Source organism: Antennarius striatus, chromosome 1 (assembly GCF_040054535.1).
Source record: "Antennarius striatus isolate MH-2024 chromosome 1, ASM4005453v1, whole genome shotgun sequence".
Classification (NCBI taxonomy): domain Eukaryota; kingdom Metazoa; phylum Chordata; class Actinopteri; order Lophiiformes; family Antennariidae; genus Antennarius; species Antennarius striatus.
In genome coordinates, this window is record NC_090776.1 from 17,187,406 (window position 1) to 17,202,349 (window position 14,944).

At 37.8% G+C, this 14,944-nt stretch overlaps 1 protein-coding gene across 2 annotated transcripts in view; it reads right to left on the reverse strand.

Annotated features, from left to right (window-relative positions):
- spon1a (spondin 1a) overlaps window positions 1-14,944 on the reverse strand; it is a 70,446-nt gene that overhangs the window by 46,795 nt on the left and 8,707 nt on the right. For both annotated transcript variants that reach the window (XM_068315398.1, XM_068315407.1), the window contains 4 exons: window positions 14,279-14,412; window positions 6,704-6,777; window positions 6,068-6,190; window positions 895-1,043 (listed from right to left, as the gene is read on the reverse strand). In XM_068315398.1, the coding sequence (XP_068171499.1) occupies window positions 895-1,043; window positions 6,068-6,190; window positions 6,704-6,777; window positions 14,279-14,412 (480 nt within the window). The remainder of the gene's footprint in view (window positions 1-894; window positions 1,044-6,067; window positions 6,191-6,703; window positions 6,778-14,278; window positions 14,413-14,944) is intronic.

A 14,944-nucleotide genomic window follows, 5' to 3' on the forward strand; every position in this document is an offset into this window, starting at 1 on the left:
GGGGCAGCAGTAATGACACATGTTCACACAACGAGACCTTATTGTTCACAGTATGCTCTCATTATCTGCTGTGACTCCAGGTCTTCAATATTAGCCGACAATAAGCACTCTGCAGGACCATCTGCTCTGCCAGCATGGGTTATTTTCAGTGAAAAAGGCAAGTGGAAAATAAGAAAAATATTCCATGCTCTTTACAGAAGCTAGAAAGAAAAGAAAGGCCGGGGAGGAAGAAACAACATGCCATGTGAAGTAATGTAAATAAATGTTGTCATGTTATGTCTCATAGTGAAGTGCAACCTTTGAAATTCCATTTAAAATATGAGGTAGAAACAGTAGGTGAGACCAAGACCTAGACATGAAACATGTGTTAACAATGATAATAGAATGATGTTTAATATTATAAAAGAAAAGTTTTCATTGTTAAAAAAACTGGACAATACAACCAATTTAGTTCACCACCACATGCAGTGGCATCAAGTTTAATATGAGAGCCAAAAATACTTCTTTTTTCACAATTTGGAAATTAATTTCAAAAAATGAGAAGAAAATGAGAAAAAAAAATTTTTAAAACACAGTTATAAGTTGTATACCTTTACCCCAAAGCTGACATGTGAAATTTAATTGAATTTTGCGAGATGGTTTTCATTTTCATCTAAACTTTAATATAATGGCAAATCAAAGGAGTTTAGGCACAGCTGTACAGGCATTGTGGTGTCAAGGTAGGAAAGCAACAATTAGTATGAACAACAATGTCAAATCAACACTGAAATCTGTCATCCCTACAAAACAAACTAGTCCACACCTTGCAAGGCCCCTGTAAAGTCATGCAATTCAACACCCCTCAAACAAAAATGATGATGTATCCATTATCTCTTGCTGCTAGAAGAATCTTACCTTCTGTCTGATCTCTTCCTCCATTTTGACCGGGGAGCCCAGCTCAGCTACCTGTTTAACTCCATCACTGGAATAGCCACCATATTCCCACAGCACATAATTCTTAGAATGGGAGGCACCAATAATGGCTGACCAGTGATTGGCACGACCTGTTGAAAAAAGATGACATACATCCGCTGAAACTGTTCTTTGATGACAAACTTTGGATGGACACAATCAATTTAGATACAGTGACAATTTAGCCTTCCACTGTTATTTAAGACATTCTTTCATAACACATGGACCCAGTCCACTGCACAGTGGAGGTCATCCCTGGTGGTGCAAGCCATAAACTAAGGCACAAGAAGAAGAAAAAAGTCAGACTATGTCTCACTCTTTGAATGTTATGGGCACATGGTGCATTGCTATTTAAACAGCCCCACTCATGTCACTGAGGCTAACACTGAGGTTAACCGATGAGGCTGCATCGCCTTCCTGCATGTGTAATAGTCAGCAATAAAAGCCAGTTGGAGTCCAAAGATCAGGCCACCAAGCTTATCTAAAAACAATCTTTAATGAAAGTTGTTGTTCTCATACACAAACTACATTATTTAGCAATGTTGACACCTCAAACAAGTCGTCCTCATTCCCAAAATAGAGCCCGTACTCTGCAGCTCAGGAAGCTAACCTTGCTGCTTTCAACTGATTCGCATGTGCATGTGAACAGATTAATCACCCTCAATGTAACCCAACCTCTGTGTCTGCAGCACAGTATTCTCCTAATAGTAGGCTGTATTGTGGTTTATTCACTTCTTTGGACAGGGCAGACACAGAGACTGACAACTTGTAAGTGATACACTTCTTTTCACTTTTTAATTTCTACCCCCACAAAGATGGAGACTAGATGATGCTTGGAAACTCAACTAAAGGGAGATTGTATCAGCTGCTCACAGAAGTATAGTGGTGGATGTTTAGCAGTGTTTATTGTGTGGATGTAGCACTGATGTAGCTTAATGAGTACTGCATTCTACAAATGTATTGATTACATCTATACCATATGACCTGGCATCAAATAATCTAGCTAAACATTTCTGAGGCTGAATCCGTGCGCAAACCCCTCTAACCTTTTCTGTGTACTGGTTAAAGTTGAACGACAACCAGGATCACAAGTGATTCCTCAAAGACAAGTCATTATCATCTTACAAGGCCGTGATGTACTTTTAGCAATAACAGGCAGTCTTTTCTCATTGCAGTTAAAAGGATTTTTATATGCCCTTGCTTTCCAAGTGTATTACATTTATTTGTCTCTGTTTTTACGGAGAAACACCACTCACAAAGACATTCAAAATGAGGAAAAGAAAGTGATGATCCTTTCAACCAGCCTGATGAAATATGCCCATTAGTAAGTTATCAGCCTTAACAAGAAAACATGGTAAAATGTATTGTTCCAATATAACTTGTTGAGCAAGGACATTGATTTAGAAAATTTTTTTCAGGTGGGTACTCGTTTTTGTACATGAACGACCTGTTAAGTGAAAGGTTGCCTTACACAGTTTGCTTCCTTATGGTCTAGAAAAGTGAAAAGGGCTGGTGCTTTGAGTGTAGCAAGGACCCAGTTGAAAAGTATCTTAAAGGGTTTTTTGTTACTCTATACTTTATCTTCAAAGATGGCTCTTTTTGATAATAAAGATAAATCCATGAATTAGTATCCATTACATCATTTTTGTCATGTCTGTCCAGATTATTCTGGACATATTGATAGTTTTATAATTTTGTTCATTGTGGGGCGGCAGTGGCTCAGCGGTAGAGCGGACGTCATCGGCGGTTCGATTCCCGCTCCAGCCAGACATCTTCGGAGTGCGAGCTGACAGTGGGAGGTGTCAGCTCACCTCCCAGCCACTGCCGAGGCGCCCTTGAGCAAGGCGCCGTCCCCCCCACAAGCTGCTCATTGGGGTGCACCCCCGAAGTCGCGACCCGTCTCTCCACCTCTCTTTTACTGGTTGTCATTAACTGCATGCCTACAGGCCCCTAGTGTGTGTTGTGTTCAGGGGCCTGTATACGATATTTGTGTGTGTGTATTCTGACTAACACATATATACAGTATATGCATGTACAAAAAAACTGGAGTGGAAAACATAATTTCCCCATTGTGTGGACGAATAAAAGTGGATTTGATTTGATTGTCTTTTATGAATTTTTAAGGCCACTGTTCTCCAGTCTTTCATAAATATTTCAGCCCATTAGGCAGGGAGCCATCACCAATAACTAAAAGGCTTTAACATAATGACTTTGGTTAGAAGTTTTATATTTATCATCTGAGCCTTAGGCATAAGAGAGAGGCAGTATTACTTTGATTCAAAGGGAGTATATCTCTATGCAAGTCTCCTCTTTTTTAATGGACTGGTTGGTTATTGCCTGCTCCTCTGGTTGGCTTCCACCGTTAATTTGTGTGTGTTTTTATAACATGAAAGAAATGGAGCAGCAAAATTATGTTGTTGAGTAGCAAAGTGATATTTACTAATCAGACGCAACTTTACAGGGCTGTTTTAAGAAAAAGCTATAACAATGTAGGCGGATACTTTGACCTGTCTCTTAGGGTTGTAGGATCCTTTGATCTCTGATGCATTGCTGCATTTCAGAGAATTGCTCGTGGACATTTTTGCAGGCATTCTTAAGAATTTTATGCAACTGATGCAAAGAGATGTGGACTGTGCTGTCTACCATGATGCATCTTACTTCTATATTACTGTATCAGTAGAGGAATTAAAGTATACAATCCCATTTGATACTCAGCTAACACTGTCCCACTCCTTGTCTGATGGATGCAACTAAGAGAAAATAGTCGATCATAGTGTCCAACAAAAATGAATTGTAGTGTGTTATAGGTAGGTGATAAGGAAATGTTTTTAATTTTAATGTAATACACTGTTATAATTCCCAAAGGGAAATTAAGAACACACACTCTAGTTTTTGTTAGTCAATCAAATCAAATCACATGCATGCATATTAGTGTGTACAGGCCCCTGTAATACACACACCACACACAAGGGGGCCTGTAGGCATGCAAGGGAAGTAGAGTGGCAGGCAGCTCCTTCTTGGTGCGCCTCAAATGAGCAATTTGTAAAGGGGACAGTACCTTGCTCAAGGGTGCCTCGGCAGTGCTGTAGAGGTGAGCTGACACCTCCCACTGTCAGCTCACCTCCGGGTATTTTTTTCGGGGGGCGGGAGCGGGAATCGAACCGCCGATCTTGAATCATGGGACGACCCGCTCCACCGCCCGCTTTACCACTGAGCCACTGCCGCCCCTTTGTTTACAGAAATACGCCGTTGTTTATATTAAAGGGCAGTGCACAAAGAATATTAGACAGTTAAATAATGTAGAGACTGAAATATATATTTATATATACGGTAGTCATATTTTGTTGAGGGAAAGAAAATGTTAAATCTTAAAGATAACAATGGTTAATGCAACTACTGTCTTGATGTCTAAATTATCAGTCTAGTCTTCAATATATTGTGTCCCCAAAGGAATGTTAAATTATTTATCCCTCTTTCTCCTTTTCTCTATCTCCAGTTCATCCCACAAGACAATCTTTGTTGACAACCAGGACATACTGCACACTCTCAAAATACTTTTTTGTCTGGCTGACCTGCCATGCCTTGGGTTGAATAGCCATGCATTGCTGCATGACTTACAATGAGGACAAAAGGGAAAAGAAAAATAGAACATTTGGCCTGTTTTCCACTGAATCTTTGGTCCCAAAATGTATGTCATTGCAACAGTTTAAAGCTCCTACAACTGAAGGACAAACAGTGAAGATAGAAACATGGAATGGGGATTTACTCCACTAGCAAAACAACATTTTATTTAAGCAGGAAAAGAAAAGTCAGACCTCATTTTTGTTGTGTTATAATTAGAAACTTATATATAAGAAACCTTTTATTAATATGTGAATCATATCGTCTGGAAAAAAATGTGCAGCTTAATAATCAGTGGTTACTATGGATATGACTTTGAACAAGGAGAAATACAATGTAGCATCCTGAGAGATGAACTGAACGAAGAGACCACTCAGCTCTCCCTGTCCTCTTTTAAGTTGTTCTACTATATGTGTGAGATGTGTATTTGTATATTTATGGGTGATAGTGACACTTAACCAATGCTCGCTCTGTGAAGTATTAAATTAAAAGTCCTCTCAATCTTGGAGCTTATCTTACTCCGCTCTAATCAGTAAATCGACCTGTCAACCTGATTCAGACAAGACAGCCAGTAAAATCCATGCCTTCATTCACATCCTGGCTGTCATTGCCTGGGTTTATACGCACATTAATCCCGACCATACCAATCATCACCTTCCACATCACAACGGGGAGGTGAAGAATCCACATATTCTTAAAAAAAAACTACATCATATGGAAACTCTGAAATTTGTTTTTTTTTAAATTATATATATATATATATATATATATATATATATATATATATATATATATATATATATATATATATATATATATATATATATATATATATATATATAAAGATTATTTTTCATGGTTTATTGGAAATATGATCGAGGTAACTTTATCAACCTTCAGACTCAGTAAACAACATAAAATAAAAAATCCTGGAGAGTTTAAATTACCAAATGGAAATACTTATATTTTTAATTAATTTGAAAAGTTTGGTAGCTTTGAAAGCAATCCTTTGGAGAAAAAAACAAAAAAAGAAAGCTTCCAAATAGACTGATTATTATAACTCTTCGATGTTTTTATGTTTGGAGGATTATAAAACATTTTCTGAAAAGAGCTGGTCATTGCAACTTTTAGCAAATGTTAAAAATAAAATAAAAACAAAACAGGAGTAAATACTGCATTGTTGAGGATGTATTTCAGCCGAAGATGTTTTTAGAGCTGGTGAGTATCAACAGCAACAGGATATTGAATGTCTGATCAGTTGAAAATTAACCACCAAACCCATTTCATTGAAATGAAGTGACAATGAAGGAAGTGAAAGCGTGTTATTGAATGGGGAAATATGGCATTGTCGTCTGTGAAAGGTTTTGCCTTCACAGGCAATATTATCAATCCTACTTTAACTCTTTTTCTGGGAAATTCTGACAGCAACAAAAGACTTTCATTCAATGTGTGATGGAGCTGAAGTGGCATGATGTAAATCTGAGTTTTTGTTTACGTGGGTAATCTTTGGGATGAATCTTCTCTGACCAGTTCCCGAAGAAGGTGACTCGGTACTTTGCTGTTCCACAGGCACAGCAGTCCAAGAAAGGTTTATCTGTTCCGTCTCCATACAGGGGCTCTATAGAAAAAAATTAAAGGATGGTACAGAAGAGGGAGGTGAAAAAGAGTTTGATAAAAGATGACTTTGGGATGTACAGAAATTGTCAGTATAAAGTAGTGCACAAGCACACACACACACACACACCACAAGTTTAACTGGTGTCCATCATGCAAGGAGATGAATGATTTGACAAAGTCGAGAGTCAAAAGGAATAGGAGAATGGGAGAAGGAGAATATGTGAGGATATGAATAAAAGTTCTTTTGATCTGCTGCGCAATGTGGCATCCAATGTCATGCACAGCCAGGGGTTACACTCATTTGCAATCACTCGCATACCAAGGCAGCACAGCAGAGAGGAAAATCCCTGCACCAGAATCAAAAATAACAGATAAAAACAAAGTAGGAGAAGACAGAAAAAAAACTGAACCAGTTAAACATCAGTGGAGAGTCGAATAGAGAATCAGCTGGGAGATTGACGGGATAAGAAATTCCTTATTAATTATTCAGTTCATGTCAATGAATGAAGCCTACCTTTCTCACACATTCGCTTTGTGAGTGAGCCTTCATCCTGGAAATAGATTATCCTCTTCTGAACAATGCTTGCCCTGCACAGAGATTTGAAGAAGAGAGGAAGGCAGTGAGGGATGAACTTTGATTGGAGAACCAAAACCAAGTGCAAATGTTGATAGAAGGGACATAAGCAGGAGTGAATGTCATTAGAACAAGAGACTGGAGGACAGGAGAAGAGGCTGCAAAGTTTTAAGAAGAAAGACAAAAGACATCAATAAATGTGGCAAATCTTGAATTTAATGAGTCAGTCTGTCTGGGAAATAGATAGCATAAAAAATGAAAACTTGGATAGTGGAAAAAGTGACAAAAATGAAAAATCCATAACTAAACATAAAGTGATTTGCAAAGCGCAAAGTTGACAAGGTCAACTCTGTGGGTAAGAACTGACTGGCAGGGCAGCAGCAATGCTCCCCTGAATGTGAGGCCTGGCAGAGGGGGGATTCTTGATTGAGCTGTCTAAAACATTTGTTCCATTGGGTGGTGGAGAACACAGGTCTGAGGGGGCCTTGACATGTAAATCAGGCCCAAAACCTTTTCAGAGGCCAGCAGACTTGAGGAAACAAAACAGAAAACAAGACTCTAGGCACCTAACATCCTCACAAACACCCACATTTAAACCAGCCCTGGCTGCAGGAGGGTTTCCATGGGAATAAATCCCAATGATGAGGTGCTGGATTGAGGTGCTGGTGTAATGTCGGATCCAGGTGGGTCCTATCCAGCTGGATCATTTTGATACAAATTCTTCTTGAGAATCAGACTGTACTGAGTTGTACTGTGGTCTAGTGTTAAACACCAGTGATCTCAGTTGACCTCAAGGTTGACAAGGGAAACTATACAGTGACTTAGGGACAGAAAAGGTCAATTATATACAAAGATCAGATGAATCAGACACATTACATCTCTCTTAACATCATTTAGACATTACATGTTTTTTTATAATCTAGTTGGGTAAATGGACTCAACAATTCCTCAAAATTAACATTTTAAAGACACAATAAATAATAACCGTGGTTTAAGTAAGGGCACTGTCAAAATCTTAACCATTTCACTGAAGGACATGTTTTAACTTAATAGGTCTAATAAATAACTATTCATGTATGTAAGAACATTTCACCAACTATGTTTATTATACCCACTAAACCTTGAACCGCTGTGTCTTCCAGTCTGATAAATTTGCTCATTAGGATGTTTGCATTCTACACCCCTTAATTGCAATACGCGGCTGCATGTTCTGCTTCATTTGTTGACAATTTGTAATCGGTAGTAGAGTAGTAGAGTGATTAAAACATGGATTTCATGCAGTAAAGCACCGAGCCATGTTGTCATGCATAAATAAATAAACATTGATTCAGTTGACACATAGGGGGACTCAAAACAATTAGAAAAGTAGTACTAAGTGGTTGACGGCATGTCATCACAGCAGCGCTGTACTGTGACAAACTTACAAGAAAATAATTCGACATTTCAGGTTGCATGGTTTCTTTGTCGATCAAAGTCACACTTGGCTTACAAATATGGCAGTTGAGGGGACAGAACAGGCAGTAGAATACAGGAGATAATGTCAGCCTTTAAGTGCACTGTCGAAAGTAACGTCTAATCCCAAACAGAAAACTAAATAAAGACCCAAATTCTCTTAAATCACTCAAATGTGCCATTTAAAATAGTAAGAGTGGTTCTCCATTGATTGTAAATGACGATAAATTGGATTTGGGGGAGCAATTTGTACAATCCAAACCTCCACAGCAACAGTGAAGTAGAGTGTGGCATGGTCTTCATGTACCAACATAATATTGTACGGTCTCTGATTTCAAGGATTCAATTACCTTTTGAGTATTGTGTGGAAAAGTAAGAAGAAAAGAAAGGAAATAAAAGAAGCTTAAGATCAGTCTTCTTAAAAACAGACAAGAAAATAAAGGTACTCATGTCAGAATATTAATTTAAAACAAAGATAATAAATGCAAGTTTTATTTTGCACAATATCATTAATGAACAATAACACTCATACTCCTCAAAATGCTCTCTTTGTGAAGTGCTCAAAGGTATTCATTCTGAGTGAAAAATAATAGCGAAGTAATATGTGAGGAAGAAAGTGAAATGTGATGAAGACCAATTCTGAGAATTCAATTGAAATAGTAAAAGTTTTTTTTTTAAAAACGCCTTGATGCTCCGAGTCTCCAAGTCACAACTTCCTTCCATACCAGTCAAAATACCTTTTTAGTTAAAGACTCTTGTTACACTCCTGTCTCACATTTCTTTTATTCCTTCTCAGAAAATCTGTTTCTGACACGTTGTTATATTCACACATGCACACGCACACACACACACACACACACACACACACACACACACACACACACACACACACACACACACACACACACACACAACTATATGATCAAATAGACACACATTTTAATAATGCACATATACACTTCTTCCACACTTCTCTTATACACAATAATCCTTGCTGAATTATTAAACCATTTTCTATTTATTTATCCCCACCTATACATTTGAATAAGCTCACTTGAAAACCTCACACCGTCATGCTTTCCGGCGTCAACCCAGAAGTTCGGGCCACTAGCCAAGTTAGCTCCGGTCTTCACATTTGTTCATGTCTCTCACTTACGGAGCCGTTTTGTCTTCATCAAACATAGCGGTTTATATTCTTTGATTGTGACGGACCTCACGCTGTCGTGTGGGGAACCCCGATGCTTTATTCAACAAGACCCAATTTAGGAAGCCGGCGTCTACCCGGATGGCCGGACCATAATGCCGAAGCGGCCTTCATCTTCGCGTTCGTCTGTCCCACACACATAGAGCCGTTACGGCTTCGTTGAACACAGCGGTTTGTTTACTTGTGACGGCGAAGAAAAAAAATAATAAAGTCTGATATTATTCATCCTGAATTTCCATTGGGATTATTAACGTATCTATCTATCTATCTATCTATCTATCTATCTATCTATCTATCTATCTATCTATCTATCTATCTATCTATCTATCTATCTATCTATCTATCTATCTATCTTATTGTGGAATTTCCACGGGTTCCCACTAGTTCCTATATTACTGTATATTATTATATTAGACCATATGTAAAATGATGGTGCTGTTTGAAAAAGCAAGTGTGATTTACAGCTAAAACGATCCCTCCTAATGTAAATGAAGTCATTCAACCTAAGATACCTCAAGAACACATCTCTAAATGTTCAAGCTCTAATTCAATCTCACCCGGTTTCACATAACTCCCCACTTTCTGCCTTACTGCTTTCCCACTTTCCTCGTCAGGCAATCAAGCAGAGTAATGCTTATTTAACATCCAATTTAAATTCTATCTCACTTTGCCAGGTCCACCACCGATCCCAATCACCCCAAAAGGCCACTGATTTAAATGTGTGTGGGAGTGTTAGAGAGGATGCAGGAATGCACGCAAGGGAGAAAAGAAAAGAGTGAGAAAGAAAAATAAGCAAAACCAAGACCAAGAATAACCTTCCTTTGTCTAAATTCTCATTTTCATGCACAATAGATAAAACCACGCTTCTGATACAACCAGGGATTAAATTATGTAACTTTCTTAAATACTATGTGTTGCTGCTTCTGCTGCTACTGCTGTATCAAGGCACATTCCACAAATCCACTACACAAATACAAGTCTGCTCGGCTTTAGTTTCTTGACTTCTATTTTCTTCCTTGATCTGTATTTTTATTGTGCTGAGGGAGATTTTAAAAGCTGCAGATGCAGTAGTTGTGACATTCAAAAGATCACAGACACACAGACTCACTCAGACAGCCTATCAGAACATAACCCCAGCAGATCACCCGGCAGAGGGAGATGACAAATAAATTGCTTCCTACCAATAAATGGAAAGATAAAAGATAATGGCAACTTCAGTATTGGCTGCAGTACACGGATTATCGTTTGATGTGGCTCAGTCCAATTCTGTGGGACCACCAGGATGTAGCCAACCACAAGGATTCAATGCAGTTGTGAAAATAGGTTTTTTGAATTGGAAAATTTCCAGATCTTTTTTTATTTTACCATCATGTTCCACCGAATTAACAAAAATGGAAGGCAACTGTTTTAAAGCTAATTGTACATAAAAAAAGCATTTAATTTAGAGCCCAAAATCCATCTTTGTTGAATATTACTGAGTGAGAATTTTAACAGTAAGATCTGACATCACTTAAAGAATGATGAGGAAGACAAGAAGAAATAAAAGTCTTACATTTTAATACCATTCAGCATTGGAAACCTAGCATTTTCACTCAAAAAGTAGTCGTTATTTTTGCTGTTTTTTATTAGAAGAAAGAAAAGTAGTATTCAGGAGCCGGCTATTATCTTTGGCACCTTGTTTAAACAGCAATGCCCCAAGCAGTATGTACCTATTAAAAATACTCTGTGATTGCAGTGTCCAATCTAACAGAAAGTCATGTGAACAACATGGATTTAGTTACTGGATAGTGTCACATGGAAAGCAAGGGACTCAACCCTTTTAACATTTATAAATTAATCTTATTGAAACAGTTCTGTGATGAAGCATGTAGCTTGTGAAAAAGCAGTGCTTAAATATTAGCAGACTACATCTGTTAATTAACAGTCTATACAGTATTTAATCTACAGTTCATGATTGAGATGCTCAGATTGTAAATGTGGACAGGTTGTTGGTAGTGTGCTCTCTTTTTTTTGTCTGCATGTATTCTCAGTTTAACCCTATAAAAAGGGGCCAACTTTTTATGAGATTAATGCTCATGTTAGTCTTGCAGCAAAATCTTTTATACATTTTAATGTGTGCATGTGACCATCACCATTCCTCTCTAGGAACTAAAGTTGTCAATAGAATTCCCTAATGTAAGCTAGAGAGGGAAGTGCTTCAGCTTCATATGTTAGTAAGGAAACTAAACAGAGAGAGAAAACACTAATTGGGTAGTGGATAGACAGACAGTGCTGTTAAAGTGGAAGAAATTGGTAGTTGGTAGTGTGCTCTAAATCATTTGTAACCACATGACAAAGATCTCAGCACACTGAACAGACCTTAGATACATGTCTTCTTTTATACTGGTACATAACAAGCTGAAAATAAGCAAATTTGATGTTGGAACTTATGAGGTCAGTGTTCCAAGTTCAGGAGTTTGAACGAGCATCCTGGCCTGACCATAATCACCGAGGACCAACCTAGAACAAGACCAAGCCTTTCCAACTAAAGGACAACTACCAATTATGCTGGAGCAAATTATAACAGAACAAGATTACTGGCACAATGTTTGAGGTTACATATGTACATATGCCGCACACATGCACACCTGTAATTTTATGGAAAGAGCCATAATAATCAAGAGCTTTGTTTTGTTTTGTTTATTCAGGCAGATGAAAAGCAGCTCGATGTGGTCACAGAATTACGGAAAATGATGTTACCCTCTCTTTGCTGTTTTTCATGTGCATCTAAATCTCAATTTACTTGTCACTTTTTTCACCTGATGCTTCTCTTTCATTTGTTGACTGTGCTGACTGTGTGTTTGTGTTTCTGTTCACCAGGGCTATATGATAGCATAGCCAATTTTCATTTAACATACTTTATATTATCACTTTTCATTTTTTCTGTCAGAGTTGTATAACTTCTCTAACAAGTTCTTTGTTGTGTCGCAGCCAAAAGGCATACAGAAACTTTATGATCTTAACACCAACAAGGAGACAGGAAGAACATTCCTTCTTAGAACCATGATATTCAGCGGCATCTTTTGAACTCCCATGCCTCTCTTATTGTTTGCTCTCTGGTAGTACATCCTTATCTCTGCATTTTCAAGTATCTCTTTCAAGGCTATACAAGCTGTCTTACTTTCATGTTTTTTCGTTTATGGAGGTGCTTACTGAATACAATCCTGCTGTTGCACCACTTGTCTCTACTAGGAGAGCAGAGGTATGCGACCTGCTGAGAGACAACGATGACAACAGCAAAATGAAGAGGAAATCAAAGAGGAGAAGGCTACAAAAGTAAAGGAGACTGGAACAAGGAGATTTGCACCAGCATGAGATAGTGTATGAAGAGTCAAACAGGTGATGAAAATACTGCAGGAGGGAACACTTTGCACCTTCCATGGCAAGTTTCATAATAACAGGCATTGCAGTACTAAGAAATGCAACATTCTAATCATCCATTAGGGCGGGACACCTGAAGACTGCAGTCTTGACACTCCACAAATGAGGAAGTAATACATTGATCAGAAGTCCGTCTGTGGACCATAGCACCTCCTGTATTCCTCTACAGTACTGAGTTAATAAAATGCTTTGCATCACGATCCATCCAAGTGAACATGACTACATGTCCGAATCGAAGCCCAGAGGACACACTACAGCTGAATTGATTGGTGTCGGCTGAACAACTAATAAAGGCAATGAATACCTCATGCAGAGGGAATGAAAATCTGATGAGATGCTCTGCATTTAAACCTGCTTTGCCTGTCGGAATAACTCGAACAGAGTCAATGTACATTAACCTGACATCACAAGCAGTGCACCTTTACTGTTATTGTTCGTACATTATCATCAGTATGAGACGTACTGACAGTAGCACACTATGGTAGTAGTTCTTGACATAGTACCAAACAAGTTGAGAAAGTCTCAGACTACTAAAAGGTACATTAAATGAACTACCTGGTAGGAGAGTAAATTGAATGAAATCTAAAAAAACCAAAAACTAACAACGATTCTTCTACTGTTTTTTTTTTTCTCTGCACCTGGTGCGTCACTGAAATCAGACCACCATAAACAAGTAATCAATTTCAATTTTTAGCTCCTAACTTATTCCCCTTTTCCTAATAAAATACTATGAAATAAAATACATATTCTATTAACTACATATTTAACATATATGAACTGTCTGACATGAATTATTAACTTATGGATATTTATGTAGCAAATCACATCCTTCAAATAAAGTCACAATAATTGGAACCTAAACTAGAAGCACATTATTGACAGGGTTACACTAGTGTTTATTTGTTCGTATGATTTTTAATTGAAGGCTGACAACTGAACAATATCCAATGATTCATATACAGACATTCATATTTGTAGGAGCCATCTCTCTCTCTGGTCAGACTGAGTTAAAAGCAGTGATGCAGGGTGAAGAAAACATTGATAGAAGGAAGCTTCTTTTCACATTAACAACTAAAGGGCATAACAAATACAGCATCATGATGATAACATGTTATGATGATGTTGCAAACTGCACTGAAACTAATGAGAAACAGGACATGGCATCACCATCGCTGGATTGGTAAAAAAAAAAAAAAAAAAACCCTAGATTCATGCCGTCTTCCAAAAAAACTTAAGAACAACCTTTTGACAAAATCACATTGAAATCACTTCAAACCTTTATGAGCTCCCCCTCATGCAAAACCAGACACAAAAAATCAAATTAACAAACAACACATTGCAACCATTTTGTAATCTCCTCCGCCTCTCGCTGACAGAGGCACTTAACATAATGAATGACAACACATCAAAGAGAAGCATCGGCTGGTGTTCATACATACTTGAGGAGGACACAGCCGGAGCCACTGGGAGGTGCAGTCCAATATACCTGGATATTGGTACGTCTGCGAGGAGTGCTCTCTGTCACTGCAGGGGGGCAGTTGGTCATGAATTGTGTTTCCTCCTCATCAATTATCTGTAAAGCATGAAAAAATATTACTGAACACTCATAGAGTCCTAGGACTAGGACTTTATGAGTCCTAGTCCTAGGACTAGGACTCATAAAGTTAAATGTTAAAAGAGGTCCTTTTAACATCCACTTGCCAGTCTGTTCAAAGGTAGTCCTAAACCTACGAACACGATTGGTTCCAAGAACCTATTCATGACCCGAATTGCTCATGTTATTTATTAAATTTCAATCTTTATACTGTATACAGTATCTATATCTAGTACCTATTATTTATATTTCAATCAGTATAATCTAAGTTTTGTCTACAATCCATATGAGGTCATTTAAATGATATTTCTATAAACAAGAAAGACTTAACAGAAACAATTACAAGACATAATAACAACATATACTATACTGTTGTATAGTAATGTAACTTTTACTGTACGTTAGACTAAAGAGAATTTAAGAATGAAAAGCTAAAAATAAATAACAATAGAGAATAGATAAGAAAATAAAAATTTATCTACAGATAAATACAGATTTTAGCGTCCTAGAT